At 40.2% G+C, this 21,958-nt stretch overlaps 1 protein-coding gene across 1 annotated transcript in view; it reads left to right on the forward strand.

The window, feature by feature from the left end:
* LOC101029698 (phosphatidylinositol 3,4,5-trisphosphate 3-phosphatase TPTE2-like) overlaps nt 1–21,396 on the forward strand; it is a 73,876-nt gene extending 52,480 nt beyond the window's left edge. The window contains exons 18-24 of the mRNA XM_074387807.1: nt 6,669–6,730; nt 8,826–8,906; nt 12,477–12,582; nt 13,264–13,355; nt 17,340–17,432; nt 19,171–19,241; nt 21,294–21,396. Coding sequence (XP_074243908.1) covers nt 6,669–6,730; nt 8,826–8,906; nt 12,477–12,582; nt 13,264–13,355; nt 17,340–17,432; nt 19,171–19,241; nt 21,294–21,396 — 608 coding nt within the window. The remainder of the gene's footprint in view (nt 1–6,668; nt 6,731–8,825; nt 8,907–12,476; nt 12,583–13,263; nt 13,356–17,339; nt 17,433–19,170; nt 19,242–21,293) is intronic.
* Nucleotides 21,397–21,958: the final 562 nt, after the last annotated feature.

Raw genomic sequence — 21,958 nt, forward strand, 5'->3', positions numbered from 1 at the left:
TTTGATAGTGTAATGATAAAAAGAAATTGACATTATTGGTGGGGTTAAAATGGGGGGAAAAAGCCATTTGTAAATCCAACCAATTTAAGTTCAGTTAGATTTTCTCTCATTCAGGTGTAGGCTTTAAATAATCATCTAAGCATATTTCACAATTTTTAACAAACATAAAGAATTACATTTTTAGTGGACTCTGAATCAATTTTTATATCAAATTCTAGGAAAATATAACACTGTAAACTAATTATATAACTCAGTAAAATCAAGTTTTAGTCTTATTGACTAGTTTCAAGCCCATTAGTTAATATACACATTCTGTGTTTAGTTATAGATTAGGCTCTGGCCTGCCTTGCTAAGTTGGGGAAGTTCTCCTGGATACTATTCTGAAGAGCGTTTTCCAACTTGGTTTTATTCTCCCCGTCACTTTCAGGTACACCAATCAGATGTAGATTTGGTCTTTTCGTATAATTCCATATTTCTTGGAAGCTTTGTTCATTTATTTTTACTCTCTTTTCTCTAATCTTGCCTTCTTTACTTCATTTAGTTGATCTTCAATCTCTGATATCATTTCTTCCACTTGATTGATTTGGCTATTGAAACTTGTGTATGCAGCTGGGCATGGTGGCTCATGCCTGTAATCCCAGCACTTTGGGAGGCCGAGGTGGGCAGATCACAAGGTTAGGAACTTGAGACCAGCCTGGCCAACATAATGAAACCCCGTCTCTATTAAAAATACAAAAAATTAGCCAGGTGTGGTGGTGGGCACCTGTAATCTCAGCTACTTGGGAGGCTAAGGCAGGAGAATTGCTTGAACCTGGAAGGCCGAGGTTGCAGTGAGCCAAGATTGTGTCATTGCACTCCAGCCCAGGAGACAGTGAGAGACTCTGTCTCAAAACAAAACAAAACAAAACAAGAAACTTGTGTATGCTTCATGAAGTTCTCATGCTGTGTTTTTCAGCTGCATCAGGTCATTTATGTTTTTCTCTGTGTTGGCTATTCTAGTTAGCATTTTGTCTAACCTTTTTTTCAAGGTTCTTAGCCTCCTTGCGTTGGTTTAGAACATGCTCCTTTAGCTCGGAGAAGTTTATTATTACCCACCTACTGAAGCCCGATTCTGTCAATTCATCAAACTCATTCTCCATCCAATTTTGTTCCCTTGCTGGTGAGGAGTTGTGATCCCTTGGAGGAGAAGAGGCATTATTGTTTTTGGAGATTTCAGCCCTTTTGCACTGGTTTCTTCCCATCTTCATGGATTCATCTACCTTTGGTCTTTGAAGTTGGTGACCTTTTGGTGGGGTCTCTGGGTGGATCTCCTTTCTGTTGATTTTAAAACTATTTCTTTCTGTTTATTAGTTTCCCTTCTAACGGTCAGGCCCCTTGGCTGCAGGTCTGCTGGAGTTTACTGGAGGTCCACTCCATACCCTGCTTGCCTGGGAATCACCATGGGGAGCTGCCAAACAGCAAAGATTGCTGTCAGTTCCTTCCTCTGGTAGCTTCATTTCAGAAGGGTACCTGCCAGATGCCAATCAGAGCTCCTCTGTATGAGGTGTCTGTTGGCCCCTGCTGGGAGTTGTCTCCCAGTCAGGATACACAGGGTCAGGGAGCCACTTGAGGATGTGGTTTGTCCCTTGTCAGAGCTCAAGTGCTGTGCTGGGAGATCTATTGCTCCCTTCAGAGCTGCTGGGCAGGGATGTTTAAGACTGCTGAAGCTGAACACACAGCTGCCCCTTTTTCCCAGGTGCTCTGTCCCAGGAAGGTGGGGGCTTTATTTATAAGTCCCTGACAGGCTGCTGCCTTTTTTCAGAGATGCCCTGCCCAGCAAGAAGGGAGACAAGTGACAGTCTGTCTGAAGAGGCCTTTCTGAGCTGCTGCAGGCTCTGCCCAGTTGCTTTGTAAACTTCCTGGTGACTTTGTTTACACAGTCGAGGTTAAAACCACCTACCTGAGCCTCAGCAATGGCAGATGCCCCTCCCCTCACCGAACTCGTAGAAGGGCTTTTTTCATTCATAGGTTTTTTGTTTGTTTTTGAGACAGCATCTTGCTCTGTTGCCCAGGCTGGAGTGCAGTGGCATGAACTTGGCTCGTTACAACCTCCACCTCCTAGGTTCAAGCAGTTCTCCTGCCTCAGCCTCCTGAGTAGTTAGGATTACAGGCGCCTGCCACCATGCCCAGCTAATTTTTGTATTTCTAGTAGAGGCGGGGTTTCACCATATTGGCCAGGCTGGTCTTGAATTCCTGACCTAGTGATCTGACCACCTTGGACTCCCAAAGTGCTGGGATTACAGACATGAGCCACCACACCCAACCAATTCATAAGTTTTTAAATTATGGATTCAATTTTGGAGTTTGGTATTGGTCTGGTCAGGGTTTCACTTTTTTTTTTTTTTTTATTCAATCTTGGGAGGTTCTGTGTTTCCAGGAATTTATTTATTTCCTCTAGATCATCTAGTGTATATGCATAGAGGTGTTCATAATAGTCTCAGAGGACCTTTTTTATTTCTGTGAGATTGGTTGTAATGTCACCTTTGTCATTTCTCATTGTGCTTATTTGGATCTTCTTTCTTTTTGTTAATTGAGCTAGCAGTCTATTGATTTTGTTTGTCTTTTCAAAGAATCAATTTTTGGTTTCGATTCTTTTTTTTTTATTGCATTTTAGGTTTTGGGGTACATGTGAAGAACATGTGAGATTGTTGCATAGGTACACACATGGCAGTGTGATTTGCTGCCTTCCTCCCCATCACCTGTATCTGGCATTTCTCCCCATGTTATCCCTCCCCAACACCCCATCCTTCACTGTCCCTCCTCTATTTCCCCCCCACAGACCCCAGTGTGTGATGCTCCTCTCCCTGTGTGGTTTCTTTGATTCTTTGTTTTGATTTAGGGGTCTCAGTTTTGTTCCGTTTCCTCAGATTTTCGTTATTTTTTTCTTCTGCTAGGTTTGGGGTTCTTGTTTTTCTGATTTCTCTAGGTGTGATATTTACACCATTAATTTGAGATTTTAATAGCTTTTTAAAGTACACATTTAGCACTATGAACTTTCCTGTTACACTTCTTTTGCTGCATCTCAGAGATTTTATGTTGTGTTTCCGTTTTCATTTATTTCAAATAATTTTTTTATTTCTGCCTTAATTTTGTCATTTACCCAAAAGTCATACAGGAGCAAGTTGCTTAATTTCCATGAATTGTGTGGTTTTTTAGAGATCTTCCTGGTATTGGTTTTTATTTTTATTCAACTCTGGTCCAAAAGAATGGTTGATATGATTTCGATTTTTAAAAATTTATTGGGGCTTGCTTCATGGTAGAACATGTGGTTGATTTTCGAATGTGTTTGGTGTGCAAATGAGAATAATGTATATTCTGTGGTTGATGGGTGGAGTGTTCTTTAGGTTTCTATTAGGTCCAATTGGCCAAGTGTTGAATTTTAATGCAGAATTTCTTTGTTAGTTTTCTATCTTAATGATCTGTGTCATGTTATCAGTGGGTGTTTAAGTTCCCTGACTATTGTTGTGTGGCTAAGCCTTTTCATAGGTCTAGAAGTATCTGTTTTATTAACCTGGGTGAGCCAATGTTGGGTGCATATATATTTAGGATAGTTAAGCCTTCTTGGTGAATTGAACTCCTTGTCATTATGTAATACCCTTCTTTGTCCTTTTTTACTATTGTTGGTTTAAAGCCTGTTTTATCTGTTTTACGAAGAGTAGCCCCTGCTCTTTTTTGTGTTTTGTTTGTATGATAGATCTTTCTTCAACTCTTTACTTTGAACCTGTTGGTGTTGTTACATGTGAGATGGGTCTCTTAAAGACAGCAGACAGATGGGTTTTGTTTTTTTAATCCAACTTGCCACTCTATGACTTTTCAGTGGTGTGTTTAAACAATTTATATTCAAGGTTAATATTGACATGTGAGCTTTTCACCCTATCATGAGATTGTTTGCTGGTTGCTTTGTACTTTCTATTGTATGGTTGTTTTATAGGGTCTGTGAGCTATGTACTTGTGTGTTTCTATGAAAGCAAGTATCATTGTTTCATTTACATGTTTAGAGCTCCTGTAGGTATCTCTTGTAAGACTGGTCTAGTGGTAATGAATTTTCTTGGCACTTGCTTCTCTGGAAAAATGTTTTTATTTCTCCTTCACTCAGGAAGTAGCTTGGCAGGATATGAATCTCTTGATTATAATTTATTTTATTTAAGATTCTGAAAACAGACCCTCTAATCTCCTCTGACTTGTAAGGTTTCTGCAGAGAGGTCTGCTGTCATCCGGATGGGGCTCCCTTTGTATGTGATCTGGCCTTTTTCTCTAGTACCTTTAGGGTTTTTTTCTTTGTCAGTGACCTTGGACAGTCTGGTAAGTATATGCCTTGATAATGTTCATTTTTAATAGCATCTTGCAGGTGCTCTCTGGCTTTATTGTAGCTAGATGTCTACCTTTCTAACAACACTGAGGAACTTTTCTTGAATTATTCTATCAAATATGCTTTTCAGGTTGTTCTCTTTTTCTCCTTCTCTCGAGGGAATGCCAGTAATTCGTAGGGTTGGTCCCTACATGATCTCATATTTCTTCACTTTTTAAAATTCATTTTCCTTTATTTTTGTCTGACGGGATTAGCTGAAAAGACCAGTTTTCAAGCTCTGAAATTATGTTTTCTACTTGGTCTAGTCTATTGATAAAGCTTTCAATCGTATTTTGAAATTCCTTAAGTGAGTTTTTTTAATTTCAGAAGTTCTGATTGATTTCTTATTAAGATGTTTGTCTCTTCCTTCATTTCCTGGATTGATTTAGAAGTTTCTTTTTGTTGATTTCAACCTTGAATCTCATTGAGCTTCCTTGCAACCCCTGCTTTGAATTCTTTATTATCCTTTCTGAGTTTTCATTTTGGTAGAAAGCATTGCCAGAGAGCCAGTGTGATATTTCGGTGGTGTCACTACATTCAGATTTCTCATGGTGCCAGAATTCTTGTACTGGTCCTTCTCGTCTGGAGATACTAGCATTCTTTCTTTTTCTTTCCTTTCCTATGATATTATTTTTGTTGTTGTTGTTTGTTTGTTTGTTTTCTTCTTTCCCTTTTCCTCCCCCCTAGGGGGGTGTGACTATAGAGCATGCTAGGTAGGGTCTTTTGGCTTTGCTTCTGTAGTCCTATGCACTTCTGTCAGCAGGTTTTATATATACCTACAAGCCAGTACGTGGTGCCATGGGTAAGAGCTGGCTGTGGCCAGTGCTGCTGGCTGTATACTTGATCCTTGTCTATTGGGAGGAACTCTCTGTTGCCTCAGGCAATAGGCTGATTCCTCGAGTTCGCATTAATCTAAGCTCCTTCCTCAGCCCTAGGGGTAGAGGGGTTGTGGGGACAAGATGGGTGGAGCCAGATTGGGAAGGTCCCCCAAAGTTATCCTGCTTTCAGTCCTGATTTGGAAAAATGCCTGCAACTTTTTCCTGTGTCTTTCCCTCACAAAGTCTCCAAGTCTCTCCTCAAATTAGCCCCAGGACTTGGGAGAAACAGTGCTCTTCCTCTGCCTGGGTTGCTTGGATCTCCAGTGGAAAGGTAAGACAGAGGGATACTGTCTGCCTCTCTCACATACTGAGGCTTCACTCACTTTTATCCGTCGAATGCTGTTATGTGGGCTGTTGGCCTGCATTGCCCTCCCCAGCATCTGGGGTGTCCTTCATAATTCCAGGGAATTGCCATTTTCTTTCTTGAATTAAAGCTCACAGAGTTGATCTTTATGTACTCGCTTGCTATATCCAAATGACGGAGGCATGCTAAAAGCCTGTAATCTGCCATCTTGGAAAAAACATTCTTGCATTCTTAAGAGAAATGGCACTTGATATTGATATATGGTATTTCTACATTGCTGAATTTACATTGAAAAATATGTGTGTGTGTGTGTGTGTGTGTGTATATATATATATATATATATATATATATATATATATATTTTTTTTTTTTTTTTTTTTTTTTTTTTTTTTTTGAGACGGAGTTTCACTCTTGTTACCCAGGCTGGAGTGCAATGGTGCGATCTCTGCTCACCGCAACCTCCGCCTCCTGGGTTCAGGCAATTCTTCTGCCTCAGCCTCCTGAGTAGCTGGGATTACAGGCACGCGCCACCATGCCCAGCTAATTTTTTGTATTTTTAGTAGAGACGGGGTTTCACCATGTTGGCCAGGATGGTCTCGATCTCTTGACTTCGTGATCCACCCGCCTCAGCCTCCCAAAGTGCTGGGATTACAGGCTTGAGCCACCACGCCCGGCCATATATGTATATTTTTAAATCTACATTTATATGTGGTATAAAGTTATCTTTTCTTCTACTGTATTTGTGCAATTTTGGAATCAGTTATATTAGTGTAATAAATGGGAATTTTTCTGTTTAACTATTATCCAAAAAAGGTTATAAAAGACATGAATTATTGCTTTCTTACAGATTTAGTAAATACTTCATCATGTCCTTTTGTAGAGAGGCAGTGAGAAATATTTACTGTAAATGTTATTTGTGTATTTTTCACCTGTGAGGAGGAGGTTACAGTGAGCCAAGATTGTGCCACTGCACTCCAGCTTAGACGACACAGCAAGACTCTGTCTCAAAAAAAAAAAGAAAGAAAATCAACTTAAAATGAACTCCTTGAATATTTCTGAGTGTATTTTTTTATATCTTGAACTAACTTTTCTTTTCTAGGAAGAACTGGAACAATGGTTTGTGCCTGTCTTATTGCTTCTGAAATATTTTTAACTGCAGAGGTATGAAAGATGTTACTACAAACTTTGTCTTATGATGATTGAGTTTGCTAGTTCTGAAACATCACTGGTAAGAATTTTAGTCATGGTGCTGAGTGAAATTGTAATTGGAGAAGCAGTTTTTAGAAAGTGTGTTTTTGATACTTTCTTGTTTAACATACACTGGTTAGTAGATGACTTAAGAATCTCTTTGCCAGGACTAGAGTGAAGTCAATGAGGTGCAAAATTTAATGGAATGCTAACAATTGCAAGAATTATAATAAATAATTTTAATGCAATATTTTAACAGTAAAAATTAATGCACAAAATCTATGATATATGCAATATCAACATTTTAAATAAAGACAAGACCTGATGGGGCTGGATTAAGGTGAGGGGAGTAAAGCTATATTACACAGATACAAAAAACATTCAGTAACCAAGATGCTTCTCTCACCTCACCTGACCCTGCTTTTACTCCTACTGGTATCACACGTCTTCCTTCCTCCTGAGAATAATATCAAGCTTAATTAGATAAATTCTCCAAAGAGTCTTGACCATCCTCACAACTCTTAGATAGATAAAGGGCAACTGAACACAAAGCCTCTCCTCAATGTAAATATCTTTGCTTAGTCAATACATGTGGAGTCTGACATCTAGAAATTTCTGGTAAGACAAGGTGGGTTGTTTCTACTTAAAGCAGAGTTCTCAGTTGTTTTTCTTTGTGCCATTTTCTTGCTGAAATGCTACCATTTCCAGCAGCTCTGCTTGAGTTGTTTGGCCTATAGTCTAGGGAAGAAGTGGTGGTTATCCCCAGTGCCCAGCACTCCAATTCCACCACTTTTGGTATTTCTTTTTTTTTTGTTTGTTTTTGTTTGTTTTTTTTTGAGACGGAGTTTCGCTCTTGTTACCCAGGCTGGAGTGCAATGGCACGATCTCGGCTCACCGCAACCTCCGCCTCCTGGGTTCAGGCAATTCTCCCGACTCAGCCTCCTGAGTAGCTGGGATTACAGGCATGCACTACCATGCCCAGCTAATTTTTTGTATTTTTAGTTGAGACGGGGTTTCTCCATGTTCACCAGGATGGTCTCAATCTCTTGACCTTGTGATCCGCCCGCCTCGGCCTCCCAAAGTGCTGGGATTACAGGCTTGAGCCACCGCGCCCGGCCGACTTTGTTTTTTCTAATTTAAGACACACATTTTGAAAATGGATGTGCTGGGATGGTGTTTTCAAGCTATGGATCATGATTTATCAGGGAGTTGTAAAATAAAGTTACTGGGTTGTGACTAACATCTTTTAAAAATAAAATGGAGTAAAGCAGAATAGAAAATATCAAAAAGTTTAAGTATTGGGGTGTGTGTATGTATGTGTGTGTGTGTGTATCTCCTAGGCTATTAATGTGATTTGCAGCTTTAAAAACAAAAGGTTTGAAAGTCATTGACAGTCATTGATCCAGAGCCCTAGACTGAGAACCAGGGACTTGTATTCCAGGCCTGTGTTGCCGCTAACTGGCTGCAGCATCTCATGGCAGATTGCTTGGTTTTCTTTTGGTCTCAGTGTTCTTATTTGTAATATGGAAAGAAGAGTTGGACCATATGATTTCTAAGGTCTTTCCAGCTCTAAAATTTTATAAATTTACGAATCCTTGAATGAGAGAAGTCCTTGATGTGGCTTTGTTAATTTTGTTATTTTGGGTAGCCTCTGCCCAAAGATCACTGTGCCAGGCACTGTGGCTCATGCCTGTAATCCCAGCACTTTGGGAGGCTGAGGCAGGCGGATCTCTTGAGGTCAGGAGTTCAAAAGCAGCCTGGCCAACATGGCAAAACCCCTATCTCTACTAAAAATATAAAAAATTAGCTGGGTGTGGTGGCACACACTTACAGTCCCAGCTACTCAGGAGGCTGAGGCAGTAGAATCTCTTGAACCCAGGAGGTAGAGGTTGCAGTGAGCTGAGATCCTGCCACTGCACTCCAGCCTGGGTGACAGAGCAAGACTCCACCTCCCCAAAAAAATCACTGACTTTAGGAAAGAAGGTAGCCATAGAAACACTAAGGGTGCCTAATACAGGAAAGGAAAGAGTGCAGATGGACCATGGTTGGATTATACCCTTTTTTGTAGGAAAGCCTGTTTTACTTTGGAGAAAGGCGAACAGATAAAACGAACAGCACTAAATTTCAGGGAGTAGAAACGCCTTCTCAGGTAAGTTTTCTTTTCAAAAGGGGGAGTTTTTCTGGGGGAGTGGGTTAAGATTGCCCCCTGTTACCTGCTTTTATTTTAGACTCTTTTCCTTTGGCGATCCGGCAGCAGTCGGGCACCCTGCATGGCCTTGGTCCCTCCCTGAGGCTGAGGGTCATGCTTCAGGAGCTGCCCACGTGTTGGGGGCTCTGACTTCCCCTCAGAGCACCCTGCTTTCTATTCCATACTGGTTATTGTTTATGGAGCTCAGGAATTGATTATTCTCCCAAAGCAGGAAGGTCCAGTACCTAAGGCTCCAGGACCCTGAAGTTTATCTAAAATCACCAGCCTTTGATTTCAATGTAAAAAAGATGCAAGTCTTTCACAAACCCTTACTAAGCCAATTCAACCCTTGCAGAATATCACAAAGACTGTTTCTGGATAACTCCCCTTTGTATGTGTGTGTGTGTGTGTGTGTGTGTGTGTGTGTGTGTGTGTCTTTTCTGTGTGTTTTGGGGGAGGTGTATTTTAAAACAGAAAATAAGGGGAAATAAACTTTCCAAAAACCCTTTTATATACCAGACAGTATTGCACTTTTACATATCTCATTTAATACCCACAACACTTATATAAAATATACACCGTCACTCCATTTTTTCTTTTAAAAACATTTTATTATGGAGAACTTTAATCATATACAGAAGTCCAGAGAATCATACCATATATCCCCATATAGTCGTGACATTGTGGCAACAGTCATTTCAGCCTGCAACCAGCCACGTTTCATCCATTCTTTTCCCGCTCCACTCACACCCCCAACCCCACTCTCCATTCTTGCTTTCTCTAAACCTGGGTTATTTTAAAGGAAATTTCAGTCATCAGATCATTTTATCCCACGAGTATTTTAGTATGACATTTAAGTACTCTTCACCACCAAAAATCCTTAATATTTTTTAATCATATCTAAAAATATTACACCTTAAAAATCCTTAATATCAAATTTGTAGTCCATGTTTGTTTCCAAAATTGTCTTAAAATCTTTGAAAATTTCGTTTGTTTCAATCAGAAAATTCAAACAAAGTCCACACATTTCACTTGGTTTCTGTGTCTCCTAAGTCTCTTTTAAGAATCTAAGTTCATAGATTTCTCACCATTTTTTTTAATTACTTGTACATTGTTTATTGCAGAAACCAGGATGTTTATCCTATAGCATTTATAACGTTCTAGACTTTGCTGAAGTATTCTAGGAGTTGCACATTCACTATCTTATTTAATATTCTCAGTAACTTTATGAGTAGGCACTGCTATGATGCTCGTCTTATACATTAGAAAACTGAGGTCCAGAGAAAGTAACTTTTGGACTAAAGATTGAAATCTAGATGTCAGACTCCGAAGCCCATGCTATGCACAGCTTCTCATTTTTATTGTCTTTCTATATTGTCCCTCAAACTGAAGTGAGACTGGGTTGGGAATTCTTAAACAGATTTGGATATGGCTGTAAATGAGTTTTTCTTTAAGTGGTAGGAGCTGAGTAAGTACTCTTGGCCCTGTTAGAACACCGTAACTACTGATCCTCAGCCTTTAGTTTGGGCCAAAAGAACTCAGCCTTATCCACTGATACTTTTTTCCCACACCTAAGCCAAAAACAAAACAAAACAAAGATAGTCATAGATATAAGCTAAAAGTAATAGGTGAATTTACCGAAGTGCAGCCCTAATCATGCCATTTCCGTGCTCAAAATCCATCCTATGTCCCTGCTGCCAACGGCAATAAACTGAATGTTTCAACCTGGCACTCGAGAGCCACAGTTTGACTTTTCTGCTGTGTGCATGCACACATCCCACGCTCGAACGCATTCCGACTGTGTGCTGTTTTCCAGCCTGTGGACCCTTGATACCCTCATGCCACTGCTCATGCCCCTTTTCCTGGAGTCCCTTTCCCTTCTCAGCCTGAAGTAGTCTCTTGCTTTTTCAGTTCTTAAAGCCTTTTGTGTTTCTCTTCAGGACTACGTCACTTTGCGTTATTCTCTAGCTATTTGAAGTGGTGACTTCTGTATCCCCTTTAAAGGCAAGGCCCATGGCTTATCCATCTTTCCCCGCTTTTCTCACAGTATCTTCTTTGTTTTTAGTGAGTGCCCCCTACGGGTTGGTTGTCTTAATTTCTACTATATGTTCATGTTGTTTTAAGTTATAGGGGAAGGAAACATGGGAGCAAAAGCCATTTAGGGGAAGATTGAGAATCTGGTGGCAGGAGCCGAGGGGATGCTAGATGGAGCGCCTTCAACAGCTCTATCTACGCATCTCCTTGTCCCCAGTGGTTTTACACTTGTGCGTAGGTTCCCTAACTGTAGTCCAGAACTAGCACACCAGAGGCTGCAACTGAATCTCTTCCGATTCACTGAGAAAGCAACACAGGGACCCAGCTGCAGGTTGAGAGCCGTGTTGGCAAGACCTCAGGAGAGAGTACCCTCTGTATCTGGTGGGGATTCTCAGACACCATCACGTTCTGATCCTGCATTGTGGGCCATTCTGCTGACTACATCTACTCCTAGGTTAAGAACTTTCATGAGCCTTCCTCCTGACTGGCCCTTTCTAAAGGAAAGTATGGCAGTTAGTTACTGTAGTGAACATTTCCCAATGGATAAGGAACAGTCTGTGAACCTGAGTCCTTTGTTTTTTTGAGACAGAGTCTCACTTTGTCACCCAGACTGGAGTACAGTGGTGCAATCTCAGCTCACTGCAACCTCAACCTCTTGGGTTCAAGCGATTCTCCTGCCTCAGCTTCCTGAGTAGCTGGGATTACAGGTGCCCACCACCACGCATGGCTAATTTTTATATTTTTAGTAGAGACAGGGTCACCCTGTTGGTCAGGCTGATCTCAAACTCCTGACCTCAAATGATCCGCTCACCTCGGCCTCCCAAAGTGCTGGGATTACAGGCATGAGCCACCGCGCCTGGCAGACTTTTAAATTTTGAACCAGTTGATTCAGTACCAAAGCTCTTCAACAACTTTGAGAAAAATTCAAGGAGAGCCATTGGGAACAGCTTACCCCAGGGAAAGGACAAGGCTAAGAGAATCCCAGGGCTTCCTTGTGAAAACAGAACTGGGGAAATGGAAAGTGAAGAAATTCTAGCTGTCAGAAATGAGAAGAATGACATGAAATCTGCTACTGAGGTATGGAGGTATTCCTCTTGAGTTTTCACATATACCATTCTCTCATGCCAGGAAGCTGCTCTTCACTAAACCACGAACCTTCCTCTAACTCAGTCACAACTAAGCTGCTATCTGTGCACTGATGCTGATGTAACTGTTTTGTTGTTGGTTCTGATTAGTTGCCCTCTCAACCATAAGCAGCCTATAAACCAGACCTGGCTTCACCCTTGTTACTTCCCTATGGCATTTAATTCAGTATTTTCCCCCCAAGGTATATAGTTGTGAGGCAATATCCCTAAAAGTGTCTAGTTATATAATGGCATCAGTAAACACTTCCTTAATTACTTACTCCCCTTAACAAGCTTTATGCAAAAAAAAAAAAAGAATGTTGACTTTAGACTTTTCATCTCCACTTAAAGTGAGGTGTCTGTTGCTTTTCAGAATAGATATGTTGGATATTTTGCACAAGTGAAACACCAGTACAACTGGAATCTCCCTCCAGTAAGGATACTCTTTATTAAAAGATTCATTATTTATTCGATCCATGGTAAGCGCTTTATGTATAATTGAAGAATTGGGCAGGAGGGCCACTCTGGGAGGGTTTTGCTCATAGCTATATATACAGATGATCCTAACTCATACCTGTCTTTGAAGTCTTGCTCTGTCGCCCAGGCTGGAGTGCCAGTGGTGCGATCTTGGCTCACTGCAGCCTCTGCCTCAGCCTCCTGGGTAGCTGGGATTACAGGCACACGCCACCCTGCCCGGCTAATTTTTGTATTTTTAGTAGAGACAGGGTTTCACCATGTTGGCCAGGCTGGTCTCGAACTCCTGACCTCAGCTAATCTGCCCACCTCTGCCTCCCAAAGTGCTGGGATTACAGGCTTGAGCCACCATGTCTGGTCCACCTGCCCTAAATATTTTTTCTGGAAAGATGAAGTGATGGGATTCCAAGTCTTTGAAGCTGATTGTGTGTGTGTGTGTGTGTGTGTGTGTGTGTGTGTGTGTGTGTGTGTGTGTGTTTTAATCCCCTCTCTTAGAAAATGCTGTAGGAGACAGAACTGGGCTTGAAGCCTTGTCTTTCAAAGACAAAAATCCATGCAAGACCAAATAAGTAGCTACTGATACATTGTTAACTTGGATAATTTTTTTCTCTTTTTAATCCATGATGTTAATTGGTGAGACATTTTGATCTTTGTGCTAACCAACCTAACTTTTAAATTTTATTTAGGTATTGGATCAGGCGATGAAAATGATCTAAAAGTCCAAATAGTAATGGAGAAAAGGGTTGTCTTTTCCTGTACTTCTTTAAAAAATTGTGTGGTAAGAGAAAACATGTGAATTGAAAAAATCTGATGTTTGTTTTAAGGCTGAATGTCAAACCAGCAATGTTCACCTCCCTAAACTATCATTCACCATAAAGAGATTACGTAATGCTTTCTGGTTAATATCCAGCTTGGTATCACTGGATTTGGATGCAAACCAAGATAAATTAACCTGTTTGTTCAAAACAGTTTTTTCAGGTTACTTTCCAGAATTTATTTCTGTTCAGCATTGCTTTGTCTTTCACTTTTCCACAAACGCTGAGCATGTTCCCAGGACTGTATTAAAGATTTTAATTTACATATCTGGTTATTTTTAGCCATATTCTTTTCTTCTTGGTCATTTTATCTTTTATTATAGAGCAGTGATTCTAAAATTTTAGTGTACATGAAAACCACTGAGGAGCTTGTAAAGGTTTACATTCCTGGTTTGTACCCCCAATGTATGATTTGGGAATTCTGGAATGCAGCCCAGGAATCGATCAACTTAGCAATGTCCCAAGTGATTCTAAGTCAGAGGTTCTGTGGGATAACCCTATGAGAAACAGTGCAGACTGAAGGAACTAGGGAGGAATCTCAAGGAGCTTATAGTCAAAGTTTTGCTACAATGAAGAAATGCCTAAAACTATAAACCTTTTCTGAACCAGTAAGAAAGCTTCCTTCATGGGTCTAATAACCATAAACTTAGAATTCCTACTCAGGCCTTTGTCTCAAATTCTCCTATTACTAATCGCATTCCTCCCCTCTCTGCCTCCCCCCACCCCTTTTTTTGGCCTCTCCCAACTGAGGGCATTCACCTAGGCCTGACCCTTGGCTTTCTGTTCTTAGCAAATGCTTCATTCTTGGTTAAGGAATGACCCATCCCCTTTAGTTAAACTATTATTTATTAGTTTATATAACAGACATTTATGAGCACCCACTGAGTTGTAGATGCAGGAGCTACAACATGAACAGTCTCCACTCCAACTGAAATGCCTTAGCCTGTCTGAATTATCAGTGAGCTTTCTCTCTGCTTCTGCAAATGGCACCAGCTTTCTCCCACTCAGGCTTTGGGCTTTGATTCTCTTTGCCTCGGTCCCCTAAATCCAGTTAGTTATCAATCCCTGTTGATTATGCCTTTGAAATTTTTCTGTGCTCTCCTGCCTTTCTGTTCTCACTGCCACTAACTGTCCAGAACCTCGTTTGCTCATGCCTAGATTTCTACAGTGGTCACCTTACCTTTTCTTTCTCCTTGTATAATGGAATGTATAGAACCCTGAAATACGCATCCTGAAATATGGCTCTCATTGTGAAAAGTTGTAGGTAGAGCAGAAGACACACTGTGTGGCCATGGTCAAAACCAGTTGACACCTTTGGCTCAACATACTTATCTGTAAAATAAATATCACATCTCAAGTGTTGTGGGAATTAAATTAAATAATATATACATATACATACATATATATATGTGTGTGTATATATATATGTGTGTGTGTATATATATATATATATATATATATATAAAGTTTCTTTGTAAACTATAAATCACTAAATAAGTGTTACATGTGATAATTATCAGGCCTCTTTGTCACATAGGAAATGCCCCACCATATTCTTCAGCAACCTCACTCTTATTGCCTTGGCTCTTGAGCTCTTAAGATATCATAGCCCTAACATAACACCTGAGCTTACAGACTTCATTCCAAATAAACTGGGTCATTCCTTTTGGCTCTTGGAACACAACTGTAATTTTGTTCATTAGTTAGTTGGTTCTTTCTTTCCTTCCTTTCTTCCTTTCCCATTTTTTTGCCTTGAGTCAGGGTCTCATTCTGTCACCCAGGCTGTAGCTCAGCGGCGTAGTCATGGCTCACCACAGCCTCAACCTCCTGAGCTCAAGCAATCCCCCAATTTGTTTATTGTTTGTAGAGACTGGGTCTTGCTGTACTACCTAGGCTGTTCTCAACCCCCCTGGGCTCGAGCAACCTTTCCCTCAGCACAACGTGCTGGGATTATAGGCATGAACCACATGGCCTGACCTTTTTTGTTGTTGTTTTTCTAATTTCTTTTTTTTCTTTCTTTTTTTTTTTTTGACATGAAGTTTGGCTCTCGAGATTGTCCAGGCTGGAGTGCAATGGTGAGATCTTGGCTCACTGCAACCTCTGCCTCCCAGGTTCAAGCGATTCTCTTGCCTCAGCCTCCCGAGAAGCTGGGATTACAGGCATGTACCACCACACCTGGCTAATTTTTTATTTTTTGTAGAAAAGGGATTTCTCCATGTTGGTCAGGCTGGTCTTGAACTCCTGACTTCAGGTGATCTGTCCACCTTGACCTCCCAAAGTGCTGGGATTATAGGCATGAGCCACTGCACCCGGCCTATTTTTCTAATTTCTACTTTGTGTTATTGCTGGTCTTTTTCCCTCTGAATAGACTAGATTCTATTTTCAGAGCTTTTCTTCCTTTATTTAAACCAGGCGTCCCCAAACTACGGCCCGCAGGCCGCATGCGGCCCCCTGAGGCCATTTATCCGGCCCCCCGCACCTCAGGAAGGGGCACCTCTTTCATTGGTGGTCAGTGAGAGGAGCACAGTATGTGGCAGCCCTCCAACGGTCTGAGGGACAGTGAACTGGCCCCCTGTGTAAAAAGTTTGGGGACACCTGCTGTTTCATGCCCAATTCAGTTTCTACCTCCTCAATGAAATGTTCGCATTCTGCACCTCCTGTTAACTAGCACCCAATAGTGCATAAGAGCACACCCAGGCTTCATCATACAGGTTGAGTTATATACCATTCTACTATTATTTCTTATATGTACAGCTTCCTTAAGGAACCAACTGAGTCTGTACCTCCTTTTGTGTTTTTCACAGGGCCTTAACATAGACTTTTCTTATTTTAGGTGCCATCATTTATATGAGAGTAAGCCAAAGAAATAGTATAGCTTCAAAGTAATTCATTACAAAACTTGACCTATCTTTGGTCACTCCATCCAGCAGCCTGCGGTGGTCAAGTCCAAAGATCCCATTGACAAACACAAGAGTTCTGATAAAACATCAAGTGTTATGAACCCCTGTTGTTATTTGTTAAATTTAGAAAATAAAAAGCCATGATGAGTTATGCATTACTTTTTGAATGTCAATGCTAGCTTTAAAATTGAGCGTCTTAATGTATTCTCAAAAGAGGCCCTAATGCATGAAAAACAAATGACACACATTAAATAATATTTAATTGATTAAAGTCTAGTAGAAAATTCAACACTTTTTTGAAGTGAGGCACTTAAAAAAAGTAAGGCACTTTTAGTAGAGACGGCCAACCCCGTCTCTACTAAAAATACAAAAATTAGCTGGGCGTGGTGGTGCACGCTTGTAGACCCAGCTTCTTAGGAGGCTGAGGTAGGAGAATCACTTGAACCTGGGAGGCAGAGGTTGCAGTGAGCAGAGATCACGCCACTATAGCCTGGCAACAGAGCAAAACTCCGTCACAAAAAAAGAAGAAAAAGAAAAGTGCCTCATGATAACCCTCAAACATGTTGGCCTTTAAAAAATATAAACAACAGGCAGGACATGGTGGCTCATGTCTGTAATCCCAGCACTTTGGGAGGCCCAGGTGGGCAGATCCCTTGAGGCCAGGAGTTCAAGACCAGCCTGGCCAATATAGTAAAACCCCATCTCTACTAAAAATACAAAAATTAGCTGGGCGTGATGGCATGCACCTATAGTCCCAGCTACTCAGGAGGCTGAGGCACAAGAATTACTTGAATCTGGGAGTCAGAGGTTGCAGTGAGCTGAGATCATGCCACTGCACTTCAGCCTGGGTGACAGTGAGACTCTGTCTCGAAAAAAAAAAAAAAAAAAACACACACATATAAACAATAGTATTGCAACTAGAAAAGATTATTAATAATTATTTACATATGTAGTGATTGGTTTATGGACCAAAAGTACTATGAAAAGGAACTTCATCATTATCATTAGCTAGGTTTATAGTTCTAAATTCCATGTGTTCATTCCCAGGTAATTCATGATGCTGAAACAGACAGAGTAATAATTGATGTATTCAACTGTCCACCTCTGTATGAAGATGTGAAAGTGCAGTTTTTCTCTTCGGTGAGTAATCAAGAAACAGCCTCTGCCATTGTTCTTGTCTGGTCTTTTGAATGATTTTATTTAGGATTTGCTTTACTACAATTCCCAACAAGGGAAATGATCAATGTCATTGCATAGAGGGAGGGGGAGAAAAACAATAAATCAGGTCTATAACAAAAATTTTTAAAAGAACATATGTAATTTGAATAATTTTGTTCATTTTTTCTAAATTGTAAATTTTCTAAATTTTTCTAAATTTACATGTATTAATTCTCATACAAAAAATACAAAATAAACACACAAAAAATGTAAAAGCCAAGGTGCTAAAAAACCAAAGGTATGTTTTACTGCATAGCAATGATTACATCTTGTTTCGCATCTTTTTTTTTTAATTAAAAAATTGAGGCCAGGCCTCGTGGCTCATGCTTGTAATCTCAGCACTTTGGGAGGCTGAAGCAGGTGGATCTTGAGGCCAGGAGTTCCAGACCATCCTGGCCAAAATGGTGAAACCCCATCTCTACTAAAAATACAAAAATTACCTGGGTATGGGGGTGCATGCCTGTAGTCCCAGCTATTTGGGAGGCTGAGGCAGGAGAATCACTTGAACGTGGGAGGCAGAGGTTGCAGTGAGCCGAGATCACACCATTGCACTCCAGCCTGGCAACAGAGTGAGACTCCATCTAAAATTTAAAAATTGAGACAGGGTCACACTTTGTCACCCAGGCTGGAGTGCAGTGGTGTGATCATAGCTAACTGCAGCTTCAGCCTCCTGAGCTCAAGCAATCCTCCCACTTCAGCCTTCCAAGTAGCTGGGAGCATCTACTGGAAAAAGAGTTAGGTTTGGGTGACTCAGCTGGGTGAAACACAAAGAAGGCAGCACAATACAACACATGAAATAGCCAAAGCAGTCTGTTATTAATTCCAGAGAGAAGAGGGCAGCACACTTCGCAGGGCCAACTGTAGGGGGGAGCCATTCAGGAGACCTGTGCTCAACTGATGGGTAGAGAGCAATAGCGAGAGAGAAGGAGGGACCTGAGAGTGGAAGCCTTTATTAGGATGTAAGGCGCCACCTGAGAAGGTTTCCTGCAGGGAAGTCTAATTTGGTTTAACGCAAGCAGGCATGTGTTCCTTGAAGTCATGCTATGACTGAGAGGTGTCACTGATATATCCACACGGTCCATGTAGAGTATGGGGATCTGTGGGGTGAGTCAAGTATGTTATATCTAGCTGTCCCATAATGAAGTAGTCACCAGGAGAAGGTTGTATAAGGCAGATATTGGGATCAGACATTGAGAAACTGGGAGGAGATAAACTGGAAACTGCTGAGGGTAACTGAACCCCACTTCTGATATCAGAAAGTCCAATTTATATTTAAAAGGGATGCTGAGGTAACAGCAACAAAAAAATTGTTAAGAATTCACTACAATATACTTGGGTATACATAGGCATAGGTCCTTAGTAGATTCTGTTTAGCACTATCTAAACAGAATTTAAATCTGCATTTAAATAAAATATCTATCATGGGAAAAATACTATTCCCTGAAAATTTTGATAGAAACGGCAAGAGAAAGCAATGGCATTTTCTTAAAGCCTCCTCCTGTGTGTCTGGATTGTGTTGTCATAGACTGCAGAGTGCTGCATATTTAGTTATAACTGTTTGATAAATATATAAAGGATTAAAGGAAGGAAATTTATTTCTTTGGAATGATTAGTTCTTGGTATCAGTTTTACTTTGAAAATAATTTATTTTCTTTTTTAGGAGCTTCCTAAATACTATGACAATTGTCCTTTTTACTTCTGGTTTCACACATCTTTTATACAAGATAACAGGTATGGATATAATATAAACCCATAGAAACAGCCTGATCTTCAGTGTCTAAGGTGTAATGGCAATTCTTTTGCTGGTTGTCGTAAACTTAATTTATAGGAAGCAAAAACTCCTCGAGCCACCTTACTCCTCTTACTTTGGTTATTTAAAAAACACAGTTGTTCTTGAGACCCACTGTTACAGTATCCTCAAGGTCTATGCCATAGTACTGTGTTATTTGTTTTTGTTTTTGTTTTTCTGAGACGGAGTTTCGCTCTTGTTACCCAGGCTGGAGTGCAATGGCGCGATCTCGGCTCACCACAACCTCCGCCTCCTGGGTTCAGGCAATTCTCCTGCCTCAGCCTCCTGAGTAGCTGGGATTACAGGCACGTGCCACCATGCCCAGCTAATGTTTTGTATTTTTAGTAGACACGGGGTTTCACCATGTTGACCAGGATGGTCTCGATCTCTTGACCTCGTGATCCACCCGCCTCGGCCTCCCAAAGTGCTGGGATTACAGGCTTGAGCCACCGCGCCCGGCCTAGTACTGTGTTATGAGTTCAAAAGTATTATAATTAGATCTCCAGCGTGGCAGTAAATTCCTCCCAGAGAAGTTCAATATGAGTCTGCTCGGTACCTTCATCATGTCAGGTCTTCAGTAGGTGCTGATTTACCAATGACGAACCACCACCAAATTTTGTGCTAAAGTAAGGCAGGACCTAGGGAGGCTTCAGCCAGCTGAAAAGCTGACTGATACACTTGTATCTAGAAGTTACAAGGCACAGTGAGTATTAAGGAACACACCTAAAAATACTAGTAAGTAATAGTCTCCCATTTAAATGTGGCTTTCTAATAACTGAACTGGGAAAACTTTCTGAATAATTATTAATTGGATTTAGAGATTATTGTTCCAAAAAACCTTCTGCCATATTTGGAAACTCATTTCTCAGTCTAGAAGTTCTCCACTATATGTAGCATTCGTTCTATGGTGGTGAAAATTTTGAGTTTTTTGGTATCAACCATACCCTCAATACAAAAGGATAAAATATTTTTTAAATGATATAGGTCAGAGCTGTAGAAATGGCTATGATTACATGGCATGAATTGATAGTTACTGTTATATCCAGTCCTAATCTTTTCTTCAAATGTGAACTGGAGCTGATAACTCCTTATGTCCAGCAAGGCAACGTTAAATTAAACCTCTGGTCTACACACTTGTAATGCATACACATTTAATAGATTTTGATAGAGTGAACTTTGGATTTGATGGAAAGTTTTTACAATTTTTTTTCTTGGATGCATATAAACAGTAAGCTTTTTCTTATGACATGAGCAGAGTCCCTCAAATAGTGAGAGCTGGGTAGAGTTTCATTTGACGCTATTTCTCAAAAGTGATTCTTGCTAAAGGATACAGTTTTTTTTTTTTTTCCTTTAAAACACCATGTTCATTTGGAGAAGCAATAAGGTCACTTTTATCCTCACTTGTATTCAAATTTCTAAAGATTTCTGTAATATTTAAATTTGCATACTAGTTGGTAAAGCTGTTTTTGTTTAGCCAAAAATGCCAACTTCTATCATTTAGAACACTAGACATAAAGGGGTTAACCAATTTATTCCTAGTGTTCCATTATTGGAACACTAAGCATGTGGGAGTTAGATCCTACTGCTCCAGGTCATCTCCAAGGTCTGATTGTAAAAATTCAAAAAATTGCAACCTCACACATGAATTAAAAGAGATATAGTATTTTATTACTGGGTTTTCATTCATGTCTAGCCTGATTGATTTCTGTAACATATAGAAATTTAGATATTTTATTAAACCTGGATGTCACTAATTCCATTAAAAGCAATGTTAAAAGAATCAGCATGCGTTGCTGATGTGTTGCTGAAGATAGTATTTTTAAGTCTCACTAAAATGGTGGAAGGAGACAATTGAGACATAAAAAGGGGCTGAGGTTCTGTTCACAGTGAGGTTCGTTTTTTGTTTCTTCAAGCTCTAACAAGGGCGCCCAACTGCATGGCTTTTCAGTTAGCCCCAATATCAAATGCAGTTTGTTTTTTTTTTCTATTCTTAGGCTTTATCTACCAAGAAACGAGGTGGATAATCCACATAAACAAAAAACATGGAAAATTTACCCACCGGAATTTGCAGTGGAGATAATTTTTGAGGAGAAATGAATTACAGTTAAGTTGTAGCTGATTAAGAATAGTTCCCCCTTCCCCTTCTGGGAAAGAATTATGTTTTTTCCAACCCCCGCCACATATTTTTATGTTCTAAGTCTTCCCTACTGATATATCTATGTTTATATGTGTTTACATATGTTCTTGATAAATCTATTAAATATATATAGGTAAAACGTCAGTGTTTTTTTTTTTCTTTTTTGAAGGCATATACTTCAGTTTCCATCTTGTATTTACATAAATTCGGAACACAGTACACAGAAACGTTAGGCATCATTTTGAAGAACTTTGAAATGGAACTTTCATATCAAAATAATTGAGATATTTAAACACTGTGATTCCCCAACACCCACTTACTTACATATTTTTGATCAAGTATTTATTCCCTGCTTTGTTTCACATTTGTAGTTTGAGATTTTTTAGAAAGCAAATTTACATTTTTTTCTTCTACTTCATTTACAAACTGTCTGTTAACAGATTGGTGGCAAAGACTTTAAATCCAGAAGGCAGAAATGTTTCACAGAAGCAGTCCTCTAGCTCCCAACACATACTCTTCTCT

The sequence above is a fragment of the Saimiri boliviensis genome, chromosome 16 (genome assembly GCF_048565385.1).
Source record: "Saimiri boliviensis isolate mSaiBol1 chromosome 16, mSaiBol1.pri, whole genome shotgun sequence".
Lineage (NCBI taxonomy): Eukaryota > Metazoa > Chordata > Mammalia > Primates > Cebidae > Saimiri > Saimiri boliviensis.